Source organism: Aphelocoma coerulescens, chromosome 1 (assembly GCF_041296385.1).
Source record: "Aphelocoma coerulescens isolate FSJ_1873_10779 chromosome 1, UR_Acoe_1.0, whole genome shotgun sequence".
NCBI classification, from domain to species: domain Eukaryota; kingdom Metazoa; phylum Chordata; class Aves; order Passeriformes; family Corvidae; genus Aphelocoma; species Aphelocoma coerulescens.
This window is the reverse complement of record NC_091013.1, coordinates 3,339,110-3,359,385: the sequence shown is the minus strand read 5'-3', so window position 1 is coordinate 3,359,385 and position 20,276 is coordinate 3,339,110. Positions and strand designations below refer to the sequence as shown.

At 44.8% G+C, this 20,276-nt stretch overlaps 1 protein-coding gene across 1 annotated transcript; it reads right to left on the bottom strand.

Moving 5' to 3' along the window:
• Nucleotides 1–674: 674 nt before the first annotated feature.
• Nucleotides 675–14,937, bottom strand: ETS2 (ETS proto-oncogene 2, transcription factor). The gene is made up of 10 exons (XM_069013580.1): nucleotides 14,627–14,937; nucleotides 11,332–11,403; nucleotides 8,485–8,605; nucleotides 6,768–6,887; nucleotides 6,106–6,306; nucleotides 5,400–5,483; nucleotides 4,513–4,755; nucleotides 4,082–4,345; nucleotides 3,330–3,448; nucleotides 675–2,281 (listed from the first exon to the last, which is right to left on the bottom strand). Exons 2-10 carry the CDS (start codon nucleotides 11,401–11,403, stop codon nucleotides 2,066–2,068), a joined length of 1,440 nt encoding a protein of 479 aa, XP_068869681.1. The 5' UTR covers nucleotides 14,627–14,937; the 3' UTR covers nucleotides 675–2,065.
• Nucleotides 14,938–20,276: the final 5,339 nt, after the last annotated feature.

Sequence of the window (20,276 nt, the reverse complement as noted above, 5' to 3'; positions counted from 1 at the left end):
AAAAATAAGTCTGCAACTGTCTGGGGAAGACCAGGGCCATTCTGCAAGCCACATGCCTACCCTTCCAACTCCTCCCATTTAGAAAGGCACATTCCCCAAAAAACCCCAAAAGCCCATGCTTTTTCACACGGTGACTACACCAAAACCAGCACCAAGACAGTTTGGTAGAAAGATCAAGAGGCTTAGGGGCATCAAAATTTAATATCTGTGGTTTTTACTTTTTAAATATGTGCAAAGTTTTCCATATTTCCTGCTTCTCTGGAAGGTGGAGGGATGAAGAAAAGGATGGAGACACAGGACAGGAACAGTTCAAGCCAAAATTGTCTTCCCACCTCTGCTCTTCCGTATCTTCCCCCGTCACTTTACACAGTCTTTCACACCACAGAACTGCCAGTTTTCTTTCAGAGGCACAACACAAAGGTGTTAACTTGAATTTATATCCAAAGAGAGAGTGGTGGCATCCATCTAGCTCAGCTCAAGCCCCTGAGCCTGTGCATTCTTGCACTGTTTTCTCCAATAAGCCCTAAGCCCGGCTGGTTATTTTCTTTTTGGGTTATTTTTTTCATCCTGCAGCTGTTGAGGGTGGTGGTAGCAGGATGGACAAGGGTTGAACCAACAAACAAACACAAAAGGAACTCCTCTGAAACCTTCCAAATCGAAAAGCACACACAAAGTTTTCTTTACAAGAGGTTTTAATGAAGACTCATATTTTTAAACCTCTCACACTGTACAACACATGTAACTGTACATCAAGCTCAGATAAAAAATAAAGCTTTCTTACAAAGTACATTTTTCCAGTGATTTTTTTCTTTTTTTTTTTTTTTTGCAGTAAAAATAGCTGCTACATAAAACCCTCCTGCTCTTTGAAAAGGAGTCACAGTTATTTCCAAAAATAGAATTCGTATTTTAATCATACAGAATAAACTGCAGGAAGAGACAAGTGAACTGAAAAAATAAGGCTCGTATATAAATTTTTTTTTTAAAAGTACATGCATAGAAGTTGAAAAACATATGCCATTTATAAAGAAAAGAAGGTAATTTTACCTATACTAATATTTTCATTTTTCAGTTACAGAAGAAACCACAAACAGGCCCTTTCATGTCCCAGAATACAACATTAGTTTCCTGTAAAAATGCCAAAATGCACAAAGAATTGCCAGCTTCAGTCTTGGCAAAATCCTGGGCCCAGCCTCCCTCCCTGCCCCCCCAAACGCATGCACACTGAGCATAAAACTTCTGCTGTCTCTCAGGCCAATTAAATATTTGCAGAAGGTTGTATATCCTAGACAAACATGAAAAAAAAAAAAAGCCCCACATTTGATAAGTTTACATTCATCCTATTTCAAAACACACATACAATTAGTTTAATTTACACTATACAGTATCTGTTAAATAGGAACATCAGAGTTTCCAAAGGAATCACAGAATATATACAAACTGAATATTGAAATGGTACGATTTTCCTTCCCTTCTTTTAAAGGGTGGGGGTTATTTGTTAACAGTTGCTACATCTGGTTTTGGACACAAGAGTGTTTATGTACCTATGCAGCACATTTCTGGAGTAGTAACAATAATAACAACAACAATAAAACGTGCTTTAAAACAAAACTAATACCAGTCTCCTTACTGCTCATTTAAAATAAATTAGTTTGTTTGTTTGTTTTTAAATAAACTGCACGATACAAGATGTAAGCGAGGACAGCGGTGCTTCAAAAACATCCGAGCAAGAGTTCTGCTGCATCGCTGCTTTCTCCCAGCCAACCTTTGGTTTCAAAGCCAACCCATCCTCAGACGGCAGTAAACGCTTCGTAGGGCGGGACAGGCAGCTGCAATGCTGACCCCAGGAGCATTCCCACGTCTCCACGCCAGAGCCAGGGCTGTGCCCGCTCCCCCAGAGCCCCACCGACCCCACCAGGCCGCTTCCATCCAGCCCTCGGCGGTTACAAAATGGGTGAAGGCGCTGCCTTGCCGGCCGCCTCCCCCCCGCGCACGGCGGGCCCGGCTGCGACGGCTCCCGGCCATCGTCCCCAGGCGTGATTCCAGCCGGCGGCTCGCGGGGCCGGGATCAGTCCTCGGTGTCGGGCTGCACGCCCAGCATGGCGTGCAGCTCCTCGGGGGTGTAGCCCAGCAGGTTGTGCAGGTCGCACACGAAGCGGTACACGTAGCGCTTGCCCGACGTCTTGTGGATGATGTTCTTGTCGTAGTAGTAGCGCAGGCCCCGGCTCAGCTTCTCGTAGTTCATCTTGGGCTTGTTCTTCCTCCTCCCCCACCTCCGTGCCACCTGCCGGGAAGGAAAAGCAAAAGGGGTTTGTTCCAGCTCATGTTCTTCTTGGGTTTTTTTTCAGCCACTTTCTCAGCCAGAGCATTTTATTTGCTTTGCGTGTCCCAACCTCGCGAGAGAAGAGCTGGGGACTAAACCCACAAGGGACCTCAACAGCAGCTTCAGGAGAAAGGGGCTGACAGCAAAGGACACCAGTTTGTAGGGGATGGGCTAAAATATGCTTAAGGAGGTTAAGTCTATGGAGAAATGGCAGAATATCCCAAGTTGGCAGTGTCCCACAGGGATCAAAATCTAATTCCTGGCCCTGCACAGGACAACTCCAAGAAACACAGAATATCCTGAGCTGGAAGGGACCCATGAGGATCACAGAATCAACCAGGTTAGAGAAGATCGAGCCCAACATATGACCCAACACCACCCTGCCAACGAGACCACAGCACATAGACATAGCCACATCCATTCTTTTCTTAAAACACCTCCAGGGATGGTGACTCCACCACCAGTCCAACTCCTGGCCCTGCACAGGACAACCCCAAGAATCACAGAGTACCCTGAATTGGAAGATCCCTGCTAGGATCATCAAAGTCCAGCTCCTGACCCCACACAGGGCAACACCAACAATCCCATCCTGTGCCTGAGAGTGTTGTCCCAACTCCCAGAGCTCTGGCACAATCTGCTCTCTCAAAAAACCCACTATTTTACCACTGATTTGCTATCAGGAAGCAGGGGACAAGTCTTTACTGGAAGTTCAATGCTATGAAGTTCCTGATTTCTCTCCCCTCCTGTTTTTTTGGTTTTTTTTTTTTAATAAAAAAGTCCCACTCGACTTTTCATCCCATCTCTTAAAACAGTAATTTTCCTACTGGAAACAGCATCAGAAAATGAAAAGGCATTTTGTTTCTTTTTAGTGACTGAAGTTCCCAAAATACTTCAAAAGCAGCACTACCATATTTGATGTGCAGCTAAACACACACCTATATCCAGGACTGGGCCCACAGATGTCAGACCAGACCCCAAATCTTCATTTTCACCCCAATTAGCCACATACCTCATCTGGGTCAGCAAGTTTGAATTCCCATCCATCTCCTGTCCAGCTAATGAATGACTGACAGGACTTGTCAGTCAGTAACTCCAGAAGGAATTGCCACAGCTGGATAGGTCCACTGCCTGTTGGGAAAGAAGAGACACAGAAAAACCACAAATTAACACCCCTGCCAGCTCCAACCAGAACCAATGTACATGATCAGACTCGTATCACAGATCTCATAATTAACCTGATTTATCTTTTGTATAGATCAGAAAGAAACCCAAGGTTTTATTCCATAGCACAAATCTGCTCCCACCTATGTAAAAATGAAGTCAGGTTTTTCATGGTAACAAAGGATTTGAAGCAAGTTATGGCTTTCCCTTCATATGGATCCTTTAACCCTCACTCCCACCTCCCAACAGCTGCATTTCCAGCTCCAGGGCTTGTCCTGAAGTCCTTGGCTTGGCAAACTTTCTACAGGAAAAAACCAATTTCAGCAAGGACTACAGCAACAAGGCCTTCACAACACCTGTGGGAATTCTCAGATCTGGGAGATTTTGTCCAAGCTCCCCTCTTTCTCAAACAGATCAAAAAGTGCATTTGATTTTTACTTGATCTGACATGCCTGCCTGCTCCTTGCTTTGGGTGGATAATCCATGAAGACTTTCTTTAGTAACACAAGAAATCAAAATTATTTGTGACTAGTGGTCTCCACCACCATGGCACACAATGTTACCCAAAAAAAGGAGTGACCATTTTGCCTCACTACTCACCAGTAAAGCCAGCCAGGATGGCTGCTGGTATAACTGGTTTCCCTTGCTCCACAGGATCACTCCGTTCCTGAATATAGTCTTTGAAGGACATGGTAGGTTTGCTCAGACACAGGGACTGGCTGCAGTCATCCTCGAAGCTCTCGTAGGATGGCACACGCTGCAAATCCACCAGGGAAGATTGGCTGTTCCAGGACTGCAGCATGGAATCCGAGCTCTCATAGCTCTCAGCACCACTGTCACTGGATTCATGTTCTCTCAGCTTGCCTTTATCAAATAAAACAATGAAAGAAATAAAATAGAAAGTGTTGGTGGGTTGCTTTTTTGTTTTTCCTCCCGCTCGATCCAGCCTGTCCATGTAAATCATGCAAAGGAGCAAGAGACATTCAGGATATGGCCCTGGCCCTGTGTTTATCATGCAGATAATGACTCACCAGCATTATCCATCAGCAAATTGAGATTACTCCTTGGGAAATCTTGATTTACTGCACAGTAGTTCACACCAACAGCATCTGCTTGGGTTTTAGGGAACAATGGGAACTCTTGTTCTGGGTTGAGGAGATTCGGCGCTGTGGAAGTCTGACAGACGTCAGTCAGGAGACTGGGTTTGGGATAACTGAGGGGTTTAGGGTATCCAGGCATTTGCATTCCATAGGAATTCTGATCTACATTAACAGCTGAAAAAAGAAACGAAAGAATTGGATGATTTTTCCCTGGAGACCCTTAAACAAACTAATACACTAAATACACCAAATCAGATTCCGTAAATCCCCCTCTGCAACCTGCCAGCTACAAACGCCCATTGTTCGCTCTTCAAGGAAACTACAGAAAAAAAAACAGGGAAGTTTAAGTGGTTTTGAGCAAGGCTCTCATCACTAAGTAGTGTAATCAGGCTGAGCTGAAGCCTGACTGTGGTAGAATAAAACACAACATCAATCAAACAATCCGAGGGAGCCAGCACTGCATCCCACACACTTCCAGCAGCTCTAGCACGCTTCCAGAGCCTTTAAAAAGGCCTAAACTAACTCTTGCTGCTCCCCAGTTTTTGACTCAGTTGGGAGTGGTCATTCTGCTCCACAGATGTAGGTTTGGCATAGCCAGAGGAAATTTAATTTTCTCAAAGCCTTTGCTCTTCAAAAGATTTCCGATATAAATTAGATGACAATTGAACAATACAAGGAAAGAAGGCTGGAGCAGCTGAAGTCAAATGTTCTCCTCAAGCACAGTAACTATTCTGGTGCTTTTTGGTTTTACCCTGGAATCTGTGACATGCTTAGAATAAACTGAGAGATGCAAAATATGCATTTTTAAAAATACTTACTTAAGGAATTATTATTGACCCAGTGAGGAACTGAGGTGAGGTGAGAGTTCTCCACATACTGATCCTGTGTTTTCTCTTGGCTGTCTGGGGAGAGGAGAAAAAGAGAAAATTTGGGTTTATGGTTTTAAAGATCTGACCTGTATGCCAAGGAAAGCTTCTGACTCTTGGGAGTAGTTTGGGGTCACCATTCACAAAAATTTTAGTATCACACTGTATTTGTATTGCATTCTCTCTCATGATAGAAATCACACCAAAAAACCCAACCAACTTCCAACAGGCTTTAAACCATCACACCAATTGAATTTTAACGTAAAACTTAAAACCAACAATAACTGCAGAGTGCTTTAAGGTCCAACTGTTGGTTAACTTTGTATTTCTGGGGTTAACTGTTTTATTTATGGGGTATTTACAGTGGTGTAACTTACCCCAATCTCATTTATTCCAATGATTTTCCCAAATAAAACCTGCCCACAAATGTCCTCAGCCTGCACACAGAATGCCTGCAGCTATCTGCATCTGTGCTTTGCATACCAAGGATGTCCTGATAGTGCTGATAATGCTTTTATTAACCAAGTTTTAAAGTTCATTTCAAGTTTTCTTAGGCAATAAAAGCCCTTCATAGTGAAACCAGTGTTGAAATCAAGTGCCATTTCTGTTTCTGTTAGGAGAGCCCTACACCAAAAGCTCTTTCTGGCTCTCTAACTACCTTTTATCATCTGTTCCAGGTGTTCCCACAGAATATCACCCACATAGTCAGGTGCCAGTTCCAGGAAACGCTCCTTGCCCAGGTTGCACAAGTCTTGGCCAGTCATAAGAAACTGATGGAAGTTCACATTTGCCAAGCTGAACTCATTGGTAGCCCATGAAAGCCACTGGCAAACTTGCTGTTCAGTCCACAGCCAGGGATCTGCAATACAGGAAGGATCCAACATTTAGAGATAACTCCTGGCCCTTGATAAAAAAGAATCTTCCTTAGAAAGCAGTGAATTAAAAAAAAACCCCAAAATTGTTTAGCCAAGTTATTTAGTTCTGAATGAATTCAGAATGAATGTATTCTTGAATTAAAAAAAAAAAAAATAACCCAGTCCTCTCTTTTCTTTCTGCATTCACTTGCAACCAGAGATGTCCTCAGCTTGCTTGATTCTCTCTCAGGCTGCCAAAGCATGAGCTCTCCATGCACCCATTTTTAACACCAGCAAGTCTGGCCTTTCCAAGGCAAGCTGTGCCAGATTCACATAGGATCCATTCTTGTATTTCCTACTGACATCATTCTTTCCTTTTCAAAGAGCTGCTATTCAGCCTCCTCCTTAGCATTAAAAAAAAAAAAAAAAAAAAAAAAAAAAGAGCTTATAAATAGCAAACACTTACTATTTGGGATACCCAGCCGACACTGTTCCTTTGTGAAACCACTGAAAGTATCTTTCAGGGCCTGACTCATCACAGCCTTGCTGCACGGGGTTAACAGAGGCAATTCACAGTTGTTCGACTCTGCAAGAAAAGAAAAGGGGTGGAGGGGAGGAAGAAGACACATTAACTTCAGGCCACTGAAAGGAGTGACTGGTTTTTGCTATCTGAAGAATTAAAAAAAAAAAAAGATGCTAGAAAGTAGAAAGTTGGTGTTTTAAAACCAGAGATCACCATGCTCTAAAATCTCTGTGCTACTCCTTTGATAAGATTGCATCACTAATTAAGAGCTTTGCAGCTTTCCATGCATAGATCTTACTTACTCTCAGTAGTTACATAAAGTGCCTTTGTTGCAGGGAAACTTCACTATTACTTTTTTTTTTTTTTAAGGGAAATGAGACTGCTTCTTCCTATTTTACCACCTACAATTTGCTCCCAGACTTCTTCGCAACTCTAGACAATCTCCATTTAATTTGAGAGCTAAGTAACTGACAGCAGGGTTGTGAAGAGCCAGCTTGCACTGTTTAACACTGCATTTCAGACCTTATCACATCACCCAAGGACATGGTGCAATGGATTATCCCATCATCTGGACCAAACAAGTGTGACTGGTAACAAGCTGGGGGTGAATAATGCATCAAACCACAAAGTTGGCACCATTACACGTCAGTATAAATAACTAAGCTGCCTCACTGACTTTCAATTTTACTAGCAGATTCTATTTTAAGGATAAATTTGGCTCCCACTCCGTTTTTCTTATTCGTCAGTTTTCACCAGAAGATGCCTCATTTTATCACAGAATGATGTCACAGAATGCTTTGGGCTGGAAGGGACCTTAAAGTTCCATCATCCAGTTCCACCCCTGCCACGGGCAGGGACACCTTCCACTATCCCAGGTTGCTCTTGGCAGACTCCAAGTCAGTTCAGAGCTGTGCAGCTCTTCTTGCTCTCCCAGACTATCTACAGGCTCCACTTGTGCTTCACTTCTGTTTTTACCACACCCTTCCTAATATCTGCAAGGACTTGCTTTGCTGACCAGAGCAGGTGACTGATTAGGATCACATTAGAACAAAGGAGCTGTGGTTTTCTGGGTTTGAGGGCTGGAGGTTTTTTTTCCCTCCCCTAAGGGGAGATAAAAGCAGCATCAGGTAAAATATCTACATTTTGTCAGGGATTTTAGGCAAGGACTTGTATGGCACTCTCAGTGGGGTACTGTCCTAAACACACACAAAAAAAAATTTAAAATATCTTTAAACATCCCCACCCTATTTTTTAAGGTATGGAATAAAACATTCTTTGATTTAACACCACAGAATCAAAAAAGGAGCTTGCAGAATACCTGCACTTTAATGATGTTCGAGATGTTGCAAATTTAAATACACAAACCCCTTTTTTTAAAGATTTTTAAACTCTTAACTCTGCTTTAATGCCTACTAAGGCTTCTTCCATGAAAAGTCACTCTATTCAGCTACTTCATCCCAGTTCCTATTGCTTTTCAGTACAGAAAACAACTATCCACAAAGAAATTCACATGAATAAAATACACAGAAGCCTATGTATTAAACCCCTTCTTTCCAGGGAAATCCACGTTGCACTTGTAAAAGCACACCCAGGAAACATTAGTTGGACCCCACCAATTCCTGATCTGCTGACTGGACTGAGGAGCAAAGTGAGGAGTTACCATAAGAAGTGGAGTCAAATCCTGTGGGCACTTCCTGAAGCGTTTGGTCTTCATTGAGTGAGAAAAAATACCCAGCGAAAAGCGAGTTGGAGCTGTCAAAGGTGTCAAACGCTGGCTGACGCTGCAAAGCACCAGAATAAACACAGAACAACGTAAGCATTTCGCTGGAGAACTGCGAACTCCAGTGCTAGGAAGTGTCTGGGTTTGGTTTCCTAGATCTGGAGATGGTGCACAACCACTACCTTGAATCAGCTTTGAAACACAACCACAACGAGGGCACAGCTTCTGGTACGTGAGCAAACCCAGCGATGAGGGCGAGCTGGGGGATGTTCTGCAGCTCACAGCAAAGCCAAATAAGGATATTCTTAGTTTTTCCTGTAATTGAGGCTTTTAACAATAGACAATATGCATGTGTGTATAAAATACATATTTATTTCCAGGTACCTTTTAAAGAAAGCCTCATTTCCTTAACCCTTTAAGTTGATTATCCACTTGATGAGTATTTGATGGCAGATCAGTAAGTTATGGGAAAACTGCCAGTGGAAAACCTACAGTAGATTTATGAAGCTTTTATTTTCTAAAGGATAAAACTCATCTGAACCACATCACTTGAAGCTATACCAGCTTTACAGGACTTGAGGAAGGATGTTACAGCAACTTTTACTTCTGCTTTACTCAATCTGCCAGCAACCACATTTTGAAGTCTTTCCAGTGCTCAGATGCTCAGTGAAACACTTCAAGTTTCATTTTACAGAAAAGGATAAACAAGACTGATAAAAACGTTCCAGATAAAAGCAGATTCTACTGACCTACTGATGACATTCAGGAAATACTGTTATATTTTGAAAACCTAACTCCTTTCAAACTTGACTTGTGCCAATTGTGTATGCCAGAAATACTGGTATGAGTTTACTACATTCCCCCCAACCACTTTAGTCTTTGGGGGGCAGAAGGAATGTGAAATAATTTCAAAAGCAACTTATGAAACTCGCCCGTTAGTCACAGGGAAACAATATCTGCAAGATCTTGAGGCAAAGATGGATAAAAGTTGCCACTGAGATTTTTTTTAGAGGCACCTGAGGATAGAACATTGCTCTGGAAAGCTGCAGCTGCCTCCTGGCAGCTCCTGCCCTTCAGGGAGCTGGATACAAAGGCAACTTGCAAATGCTTATTTGGTTTAGGCAAACACTGATTTGCCAGTTTGTGCCAAAGGAGTGGATTTAACTGAGGACAAGGCAAGGATTTTTCAGGGCACCATTCACATGCAATGCAAAAGCAACCTAAACTGTATTCCTGGAACAGCAAATTAGGATTAATATTCCTCAGTCCCTAACTTTTCATGTCACCACAAACAGTATCAAGCCTCATTTAATGGGTTCAGAAATCTCCTGGCCAGCAGGGATAAATTGTGGGCCTCTGGTTCAGGTACTCCCCAATTCAAGCCAAAGCCAGCCCCTGGAAAGGCTCATCTCTGAATAAAACAAGTTAATAACAGCTGCCAAATCTGCTGGTAAAAGATTCCTTATACGTTACTAGATAAAAGCTCTGACTCATTGCTAGCACCTAAAAGAAAGGGCAAGTTCTTTCAACACAATCTGGAAACTCCTGCATTTTGTGTAAATAGCTGACCCTTATCCTGAGTCACTGGAAAAAATGCTGTGGCATGTGAATGAGTAAAATCCATACCGTGCTGGTTTCATATTTCAAAAGGGAGAAAATTATTGTGTAAGCACGTTCTTGATTTAATAGTAGTAAAAGAGGAAAAAAACAATGCAGAACGAATTCTGCTTGTCCTATCAGTTACACAACTACTTCATTTGGCTTTTCAATACACGTAATTATTGCAGAATGAAATAAAATTGAATGTGAACAGCTACAGCATAGCAGAATAAAAGTCTCTGACTTAATTCTATGACAACTGAACACTGAATAACTGCTTAGAGCAACCACTGTGCTAAGAGCACACAGATGTTAAGCTGGGAGATCTCCTGGATATTTTTGTGAAGAGGAAAAAAAGGTAAGAGGGGACCCTTTATGATAAAGCATCAGAGCAGTCAGCATCCCAGAGCCTCACTGATTCTTAAAACCATGGCCATTCCTCAAAGCTAATGAGAGCAGAAAGGGTCTCCCTAACCTTTATTTGGTTTACATTAACCAATGCTGTGTAAAAAACTGACACTGGGATTAAAAAGGAACTTGCACGAATGGGGTGAGGGGAAGCCCTTTAAGACTGAGTCTTCACAGCCTGCTGACCTCAGTCTGTAAATTCCTTTCAAAACAAGAGAACAGACACAGTCTACTTAAAGATAAAATAAATGTAATAGTATTTGGAGTTTTTACAATGTATTGGACTTCCATTAATAACACCTGCAAGGAGTAAGTGAATAACCTACTTTTTTTCCAAACAATGTTCAGGAAGGTACCAAACCTGACCAGTCCTATCAGAACAGGCCTCTGCCAGTCTCATCAAGTTAAAGATACAAACCCACCCCTGTTCCTCATCCTTTATCTTTTATTTTGGCACGAGCTCCACCAACACCACCAAATTTGAGCTCAGTTCTTGTCTACCTCTTTGAAATTCTTAGGATTTAGGGAATGGAGAGAGGCAGCCTTGTTGGGGAAGAGGGTTGAGGGTGCAAGATTTACACCTTTCCTATTTCAGTTCTGCTTTTCACATCTCTGTGGAACTCAGTGGGAATACTCTGGCAGAAGATTACAGAGGAGCAGTTAAACCTGTGTTCACTTGGCTCACCAAGTTCCTGTTCTAGCATTGTAGGAACACAATAAAAGCACTGGCTGGGAGATGCCCCAGCTGGGTCTGGAAGTTGACAGCTCCAGGGTACTCACCTTGAGCATTCCTCTGTACATGTTTGACACGGGAGCTACTTGATCCATGTTCCTGACCCCAAAGTCACTCATCTGAAAAACGAGAGGGGCCACATTAAAAACACTGCCACAGGAGGAGGAAGCAGATGTTAACACATGTATCCGACTGCTCCAGCACGGAGTGTGGAGCAGCCCTGGGAATGAGATACAGGGAAAGCTTTTCCTTCTCACTGCCGACATCCCAACCACACAGGGCAGTTCCCAGCTTGTTTTTCAACTGGAAGAGCTTTCACAAAATTTGTGTTTGTCTGAGAAGCCCACAGGAATTCCCTTGCCCACCGAGTACCTGTCCCTCTGGGATATTTTCCAACTTTTCACCCATTATCTTAGGTAATCAGTTTCGTGTTATTTTTGCTTACTCTATTCCCTCTCACAGGCCATGATTCACTTCAGACTCTGGCTTTCAGAGGAAGAGGAGTGACAGAGTGACACCGTGATACACCTTCACCTCCTGCATTCACCCTTTCATGAATAATCAGTTAAGCCAATTCCCAGCATCCCCAACCTCCTGCCTTTACTACTTTACTCCAAGCCATGTTATCTTGCACATCTTCTAAACACAGGATTAACATATTTATAAAGCTTTAGAGGGCCTAAGTTTTAACTGAAAAGGGGTTTATGCAGTAAAATACCCTTTTTAAAGGGCTGATAATGGGACCCCTATCAGTATGCTCACACCACTGAAGTCAGAGCTTTATCATATTGCCTTTATTACCAGGAACAGAGTTGTGTGAGGCCTGTGTAACTTTTCTCCTGTATATCACTTAAGGAGAAGAGTGATAAGATTCAGATCCTCTGACTGACCTACTGGTAAGATCAAACATAAGGAATAAAGCCAGTTTTATGGCCATTGTTCAGGTTTATCTTGATGCTGCAATTCAGGTGTCAGTGAACGATACCTTATCAAGCTAAACTCTTAATTTTCCTTCCCTTTTTTCTCAGCAGTGGGCTAAATTATCTTGCTCCACAGCAACTGCCTGAAAACATGCACTCGTACTTAAATAGCCACAGAGGACACTATCAAGATTTCCACAAAACTGTTATCACTTATCACAAGCCAAATCTATCACTCACCATGTTACCACAAGGAAAAAGAAAAACAAAATGCAATTTAAAATTCTGAAAAAAAATCGTAAATTAAGATCTAGCAAAATCAGCCCAGCTTGTTAAAAATGGCAACACATTCAAAAGCCGTGCCTTATAAACAGAGAGGAGAATAAAAACAGCCAACAGCCAGACAAGGAACCCCTTCACCCTCTTAAATAGCTGATCGCTTAAAAATAAAGTTTAAAAAAAAAAATAGCAAGAGTCCTTAACCTGAAAGGCCTATTTCACCTTCACTGGGCCTTATAATTGAAATAAAATAAATCAACTGACTCTGAAAGGAATATTCATTAATGTTACTCAAAAAGTGCAATCTACTGAATGATGTTTTTTACCTCAAACAGCACGTACAAATATTTGATCTAAATTACACATCTCATTGAGCAGCAAAGAATTTCACACAGCGTGAGTCTCACTCAGCAAGCATCCTAATCTGTTCATTAAATTTGCCACAGTTTAAACAACTGTTTATCCTTGCATTTGGCTGGGCTTTTAAGAAAGTAAATTTCTAACACCCTTTGTTTTGCCTTTGATTTCTGCTCTGGTGTCCAGAGATAACTGGCTCAAGGATTTGAGCATTTTGAAAATCTTATACATATATTCTGTAAGTTTAGGTCTGGTCCCTGGTTAGGAGTACAAATAAGATTCCTGGCACTTTGTCTGCAATTCTGACCTCTCCACAAATCCTGTTAGGCACTTCCCCATCCACTAAAAAGGCTGGGATTCTCTCCTTCCTGGGTTTTTTTTGTTTCTTTAGAGATGTTTAGGACCCTAAGACAAAAGGTTTATACCGAGTGTTGATTACACAGCATTGCTCATTAACCCAAGCCCCTGCTTCTCCACGCTGGGTTTGCTCCGTGGCCTTGCCTGGAAGGAAAGCTTTGGGAAAATGAGACACCGAGCTCTGGCTGAATAACACATGGAGATCCTCAGCATGTTTTGCAACACTCCAGCTTTCTTCCTCCAACCGAATATCTCAAGCAGAGGAATTTCTATACCCTTGGCTCATCCCACATCAGCTTTCTCCCCATCTGCAGCACAAATTTCCAGCCCTGAGATACGAAACCCATACAGAGATATCACAATAGAAACAGAGCTGGAAAGGCAACGTGGGTTTTCGTGGCACAAGAGGGTTAAATCTGGCTTCCTGCTGGACTTAGAAAGCTGCTGTTTTAAGTTCAGAAAAGCCACTAGGGCCCAACACGGTGTGACTGGGCCTCACCTCCGACTCCTCCACTAATGCTGATGACTGCGCCTTGCCAGCTATAATTGGTTTAACTGGCAGGACACCTTCCTCAACACCCCCGCATAGCTGAGTGGGTGAACCAGAACAGGGTCAACAGGATCAGGCACTTATTAACTAATACTCCTGAATTCTGATTGCCTTCTTTTCAGCAACAGCCAGGTGCCTGCCCACAGCTGGACGCAGCTGGGCAGCATCCACATGGAGAACTGAAGCGCGCTGGTGTCCCCGATGTAGCTGATGTACCTCCAGTGCTGTTTTTTAGGTTTGGGGTTTTTTTTAGTGGGGGGAGGGAGGAGAGCGGGAAGAGGGAAATCTGCCTGATTGTTGTTTTTTTTTTTTCTATATGGCAATTTTTTCAGAGAACAAACAGCCTCCACAGGAAGAGGGTCGGAGAGAACCGCGTGCCCCGTGCAGCCCCTGAGCTCCCCGAGCTCCGCCGGGAGCCTGCCTGCCTTCTCACACACATGACACACGCTTCGCCCACATAAAAAAAAACTTCGGTGGGGAGATCACACAGCCCAGTCCCTTTAAAGTCCTAACCAAATCCAGAGCGCGCTGCCCATTAACCCCTTCCTGCCGGGGCGCGCTGCCGCCTCGCCGCGGCATCCCCCGGGGGATGAGCCCCCGGCCGCTTTCCTCAGCCCCTCATCGCCGCCGGGGGAGGCTGATCGGGGCGTCCGGGGGCCGTGCTCGGCATCCCCGCCGAGAATCCCCAGCGCGGATGGGTCGGGGCGCATCGGCTTGGAGAGGTCTGGGGCGCACCGGCGTGGAGAGGTCCCGGAGCACCGACGAGCCGCCCCCCTTTCTCCTCTTCTCCCCCCTTTCTCCTCTTCTCCCCCCTTTCTCCTCTTCTCCCCCCTTTCTCCTCTTCTCCCCCCTCCCTCCCCGCCGCCGCCCCCGCCTCACCTGGCCCCCGCTGCCGGCGCTCCTGCGCTCCCTCCCCGGCGGCAGCCCCGGCCCCACACGCGGCGTCCAAGGGAACGCGGCGCCGCTGCCTCTCGGCGAGCCAAAATATCCTCGATGCGGCCGCGCCGGCCAACAACAACAACAGCGCTGATCCCGGCGGAGAGTCCCGGCGAAAGGAGGGGGCACAGAAGGGGCGGGATGCGGCAGGGAAGGAAGGCGGGTGCCCGCGGTGCGTGGGCGCTGCCGGCCGGGCGCGGGTGCGGGCGGCCCGCGGGGCTGCGCTGGCTCCGCTCGGCTCCGCTCGGCTCCGCGCTGTGCCGCCCGCCCGCCCTCGCAGGCGCTCTTCAGCGGGCGGGGGGAGGCGGCCGGACCCGCCTCCCGCAAGCCCGGCCCCTCCGCTTGTTGTCGTCGCTGGTACCGGCACAGCCGCGCTCGGCCCCGGCTCCGCCAGCGCCGGGGATGCGGAGTGCGGCCCGGGGAGGAAAAGAGGGGAAAAGCGGTTTTATGTCGTTCCGAGAGACGAATGCTGGTTTTTATCCCCCCCCCCCCCCCACCCGGTTATGCGTGAGATAATTTATGCTGGACGTTTTCCACGCTTGTTTTCTAATTAATGTCTCTGGTCGAGGTGGGTAAGAGTAGGGAAGTTAACCCCTAAAATTCCGAATAGAAATAGTCTGTTTGGACATCAGGAAGAATTTCTTCACAGAAAGGCTGATTAGACATTAGAACTGCCCAGGGAGTTGGTGGAGTCACCATCCCTGGAGGTGTTCAAGGAACAACGGGACGTGGCACTCGGTGCCACGGTTTAATTGACAAAGAGGTGGGCTGTCAAAAGTTGGACTCGGATGTTCTCAAGAGATCTTTTCCAACCTGATTCCGCGATTTTCAGAAGAAGACTGCGACGCTTGGTGCTGTGCAACTTCAGTGATTATGTCATGTCGCACCTTCCACGATTATTTTGGGGAGTTCTTAATATAAACGGGATGCGACGCAAAAAAGCTGCAGCCTGTGAATCGCAGATCCTGACGCCGCAGCCTGTGAAACAGAGTTGGCGTTCCTCACACCTTGGGAAAAAATTTGGTGGCCCTTGGAAAGTTGCAAGGAGCTCAGTGACACCAAAATATAAAGTTGTTTTTCTGCTGAATTTATTTTGTCAAAGTGAGTTCCCCCCTGAGGGGTTGGAGTGACCTGAGGGACAGACAGGCAGGGGCCTGGGTGGCTTTTCTTAGGTTGGAACCGCTTAACTTGCCTGATTCTCTTGCCAAATCACCTACAAATGATTTATAGATGATATTAAACACTTTGTGTGCATTCAAACAAGGGATCCAGTGCCCTTCCCAGCTCCCCAGCCTGGCTGAGCATTGGAGCCACCCTTTCTTCTTGCTTCCTTCTTGACTTCCCTGGATTGTCAGTGAACGCCAAATTTGCACTTAGAGAGCTGTTCTTGAAGCTTGCTGTTACACCTTGCTTTATTTAAACTAACTCCCATTTCAAATTACCACTTGTGTCATATGGTTGTAACTTTTCTTATAATAGGAGCCCACTAACTGCTACTTCTCAGCTCCTCACCAGATTTCAGCTGATCCTCTACCTTTGCCTGTGAATATTTTTGCCATTAAAAAAGCCACAGTTTCTTTGGCCTTGCTGGTGCAGTTGTCAGAGCTCTCTCCTGTATTTTCCAGCTATTTCTGGCTGTAGCAAAAACGGGATTTTTTTTTTTTAGTATTTCTTTCAAACTCCTCAGAAAACTCTCTTCTTAGAAAAGTAGGATATATTTCATCCCTTAGGGTCAAATGTCACTGGGAAAATTGTGGCAGTCTACTTTGAGAGGCTTAAAGAAGTGTCTTGATTATGCCAATGACATTTCTTACTCCAGGAGAGCCCTGATCTAATAAGGCAACATCTGCTATAATCCTAGGGGAAACCATTAAAAACTGTATGTCAGCTGCATAGCAATTTTAATTATAACACTGACAAAAATAATTATAACACCCTTTTAATAGGGGAAACATCTGTCAGAAAGATAAGATGAAAGGCTGGGAGTTATTTATTTCTTGCTAAATTAACATTCTGGGACCCAGAGCAAAATTATTAACCTGGCCATATTTTGCTCTATTGAAAGGTCTTATTTTTAGAGCAGTTCTTCTTGTGTAAGAATATTTAAGTTCATTAAATTATACCTATTGTTAGTATACAAATATTGCTTCATTAGAAGTGGTTTGTGCTTAGTGGGCTGGATGATGTATGAGGAGGGGCTGGGGGAGCTGGGTTTCATTAGTTTGGAGAAAAGCAGGCTAATGGGGAATCTCATTGCTAATTTCAACTCCTTAATGGGAGGTTGGAGCAAAGGGAGAGCCAGACTCCTCCAGAGGTGCACAGTGGCAGCAGGGAAAATGCCAATTCGATATTTGGGGATGAATGTTCCCAGCGTGAGTGAAAGCTTCATCTGGGGGAGTCTCTGATCTGGAGTGGAGTGGCCAGAGCAAGCCCAGCAGAAGGTCAGAGTAGAGACCTGCAACTCTCCTCTCCAGCCCAAGTTCCTCTTTAATTCCATGATCCCCCTGCATGGCTCATTTTCAAAATGTCACATCATTAACTTGGAGAGTCAAAGGAAAAATAGGTTTGGTTTGGTTTGGTTTGTGTAATGTACCCATGTGTTTGGTTCTATTTTAGGAATCGTCCATCCTCCTCACAATTTTCTGTGGTTTTATTCCTGTGTGTGTTGGCACGCTGTGAGCCAGAGACAAAAGGGGGAGTTTTGTATCAATTTAAGAATAATCGAATCAGCATCTAGCTGCAAACTGTTGAGATATTTTTTGTTGAGATATATTTTGTTGTTGTTGTGCAAAACCTACTGCTGCTTTATTTTTTTTGTAGGAGTGAGGGGAAACTATCTATGGTGCTCAAGAGTGAAGTGGCTAGAAAGGGAAAAGGAAAGAAAACTGATGAAGGATAAAGAAAAAAGCATTGCAAAATTGTCTTTTCTGTGATAGTCCAGGCACATCAGACTTTTTTCCAGTCCTTCTTGCTCATAATTTTTTTGTTTGAATGAGGACCCATGCTGACAGCGAGTGCTGGGGAGTAATTTCTGGCTTTTTAAACTGCCTTTCTCTGCAATGGTGTCTCAGAATTTAGCAGAAGAGCTACTTTCTTGTAGTGAATTAAAGTAAAGGAACCTGTTAGATCTTTTTGAAGTACCTAAGTACCTGGCAATTGATGGTTGTCCAAGGGGATTATTTGGCCCCATATTTCTGGTCTGAGCAGCTGCAGGACTGAATTGTGAGCTCATTGGAGGGAGAGAAGGGCAGCAGCATCAGAGCATCCCAGGGAAGGGCTTCACCCGCTGTCTGCACACCATATTCCCACTGGGGACAACAAAGAGGGGGAATAAGATCCTAAAAATGTCGAGGTTTAAAGCGTGGAGGGGGAATGTGAGGGGGCAGGTATGTGGCGGGGCTGCATTGCAGCTCCGGAGCAGCTGTGACTTACTCCTCCAGAATTCCTCTTGCGCCACAGAGGCAGAGGACACACACAGGAGTGAAAATCCCTGTCGTGCTGTCCCGGTGTGCGTGGCACCCTCATCTGCATGTTGGCTCAGCTCCTCTGGCTGGGGAGGTTTGGGGTGCACGTGTCCCTTCTCCTCCTCCTCTTCCTCCTTCTCCTCCTCCTCCTCCAGCTGCTGTAGGGAGGGCTGGGCTGGGGCAGCCCTTTGCTGGGAGACCCAGGATGGTCTGGTGGGCTCTCAGGGGCCAGTACAACCCTGCACCTCCTCCCGCTGCTCCTGGCATCCCTGCAGCACCAGGGATGCCTCCTCCAAAGTGCATTTGCAGTCAGCAGCGTAAGTAAACAGAGCCATCCTGAATTTGAAAGGAAAGGCTGTATATTTGTGCCCCTAAAAAGACAATTAACAATGAAGCTCCAGTGGTGGCCGGCTGTAAGTTCATAGAGTAAAGGGTCTCAGGAAATAACATCTTTGAAAAATAAAGGCCCGGCTCTCTCGGCTTGAAATAGCGACTTCAAACAAGGCGCTGTTATGGTTGAAACAAAGGATGAAACTCATTTACTCTGCCATTCAAACACGACTGAAACAAAATATTTATACAGGTTTGGGGGGAAAGGGGGGGTATCAAATGGCTTTTCACTCAGACATAGATTGTTCACAGCTAAAATAAACCTCCGCTGGCTGTCCCCACTGAAGAGTTCTCCCCTTGGTGTTTGGTGCACAAAGTGTGACCAAGATAATTTCTGTGAAGGCATCCCAGTGAGTCACAAAGTGCAGTGAGTTATTTGTGTGTGTGTGTGTCATTATTCTGAGCACATGCAAACCAACACGGCTAATTACTACCCAGAAAAAAACAATACTGTGTCAAAGTTTGAGCAGCAGAAATTGCTACATTTTGCCCGTGAAGTGCTACATTTCACCTTTGTAACTCTGAAAGAAGTCAGGTAAACTCCCAGCTGCATGAAGTGTAGAAATTTTGACGTGGTTATGCATACGATTTCTTTCTTTAGTTAAGTGAAAATGTTGCAGGCATGCCTCAAATAATGTTGCCAGTGGACAAGAGAGATGCCTAACACATGAACTGTAGGATGATGCCTCACATGACTGAAAAACCTAAACCTTTACCTTTCATACTAAAGCAGAAGATTAGCTGTTGAACTAGCTAGTGCTTGAGAGATTGCTCATACCATTTTGGGTGTATTTAATTCATCTCATGCAGTCTGAGGCATAAAACAAAAAGCACATGTTAATATTTTAAGGCCAAGAGTATTCAGAAACAGCAGATCTTAATAATTGCTTGTGGATGACTGGCTTCAAAAAAGTATGTTTGAGTGTCCTTTAGCAGCAGAGCTTTTTCTTTTATTCCCTGCTGGTTTCATTTAAAAATTACTTTGCTTGTGCACAAGCTTGTGATTCTCCTGGTCAGCTCACTAATCACTCTGATGTGCCCTGAAGTGCAGGGAGGGCAGGAATTCCTCTTGCTGGGTATGGGCCTCTCTTTTCTTCCCCCCTCACCAAAAAGTAGAGGAGTTTGGCATCGTTGTTCCGTGGCTGTAAAAGTTGCATGCTGGCACTTTGGTAAGGTGTGACAGCTGTTTCAAAACTTTGCCTTAGCCCTAGGTGTGCAGATAATGATGTTCACAGCACAGAGTGAGAGATCCCATGGCTTGGAGCTTTGTCACTGCTGCTCTTGGGCTTCTCTAAGTGGGAACTGTCTGGGAATATTTTTGGAACAATGACTTAAGATTATTTTTTTCCTGCTGACATATTCTACTGTGTGTCAGGGCTCGAGCCTCGGCATCATAGGATCTGTTCATCTTCTATGTTTTCTTTTACCTTCTTTATTATTCTCAGCTGAATTCATTCTCATTCAGCTGGACAAGGGGACACAGAGGTCAGAGCTCCCCGGGGGCTGCAGCCCCTCCCGAGGGCAGCTCTGATCTCTGCTCCTGGGACAGGGACAGCACCCAGGGAGCGGCTGGAGCTGGGCCAGGGCAGGCTCAGGCTGGAGAGCAGGGAAAGGTTCTTCCCCCAGAGGCTGCTGGGCACTGCCCAGGCTCCCCAGGGAATGGGCACGGCCCCGAGGCTGCCAGAGCTCCAGGAGTGTTTGGACAATGCTCTCAAGGACATGGTGGGATTCTTGAGGTT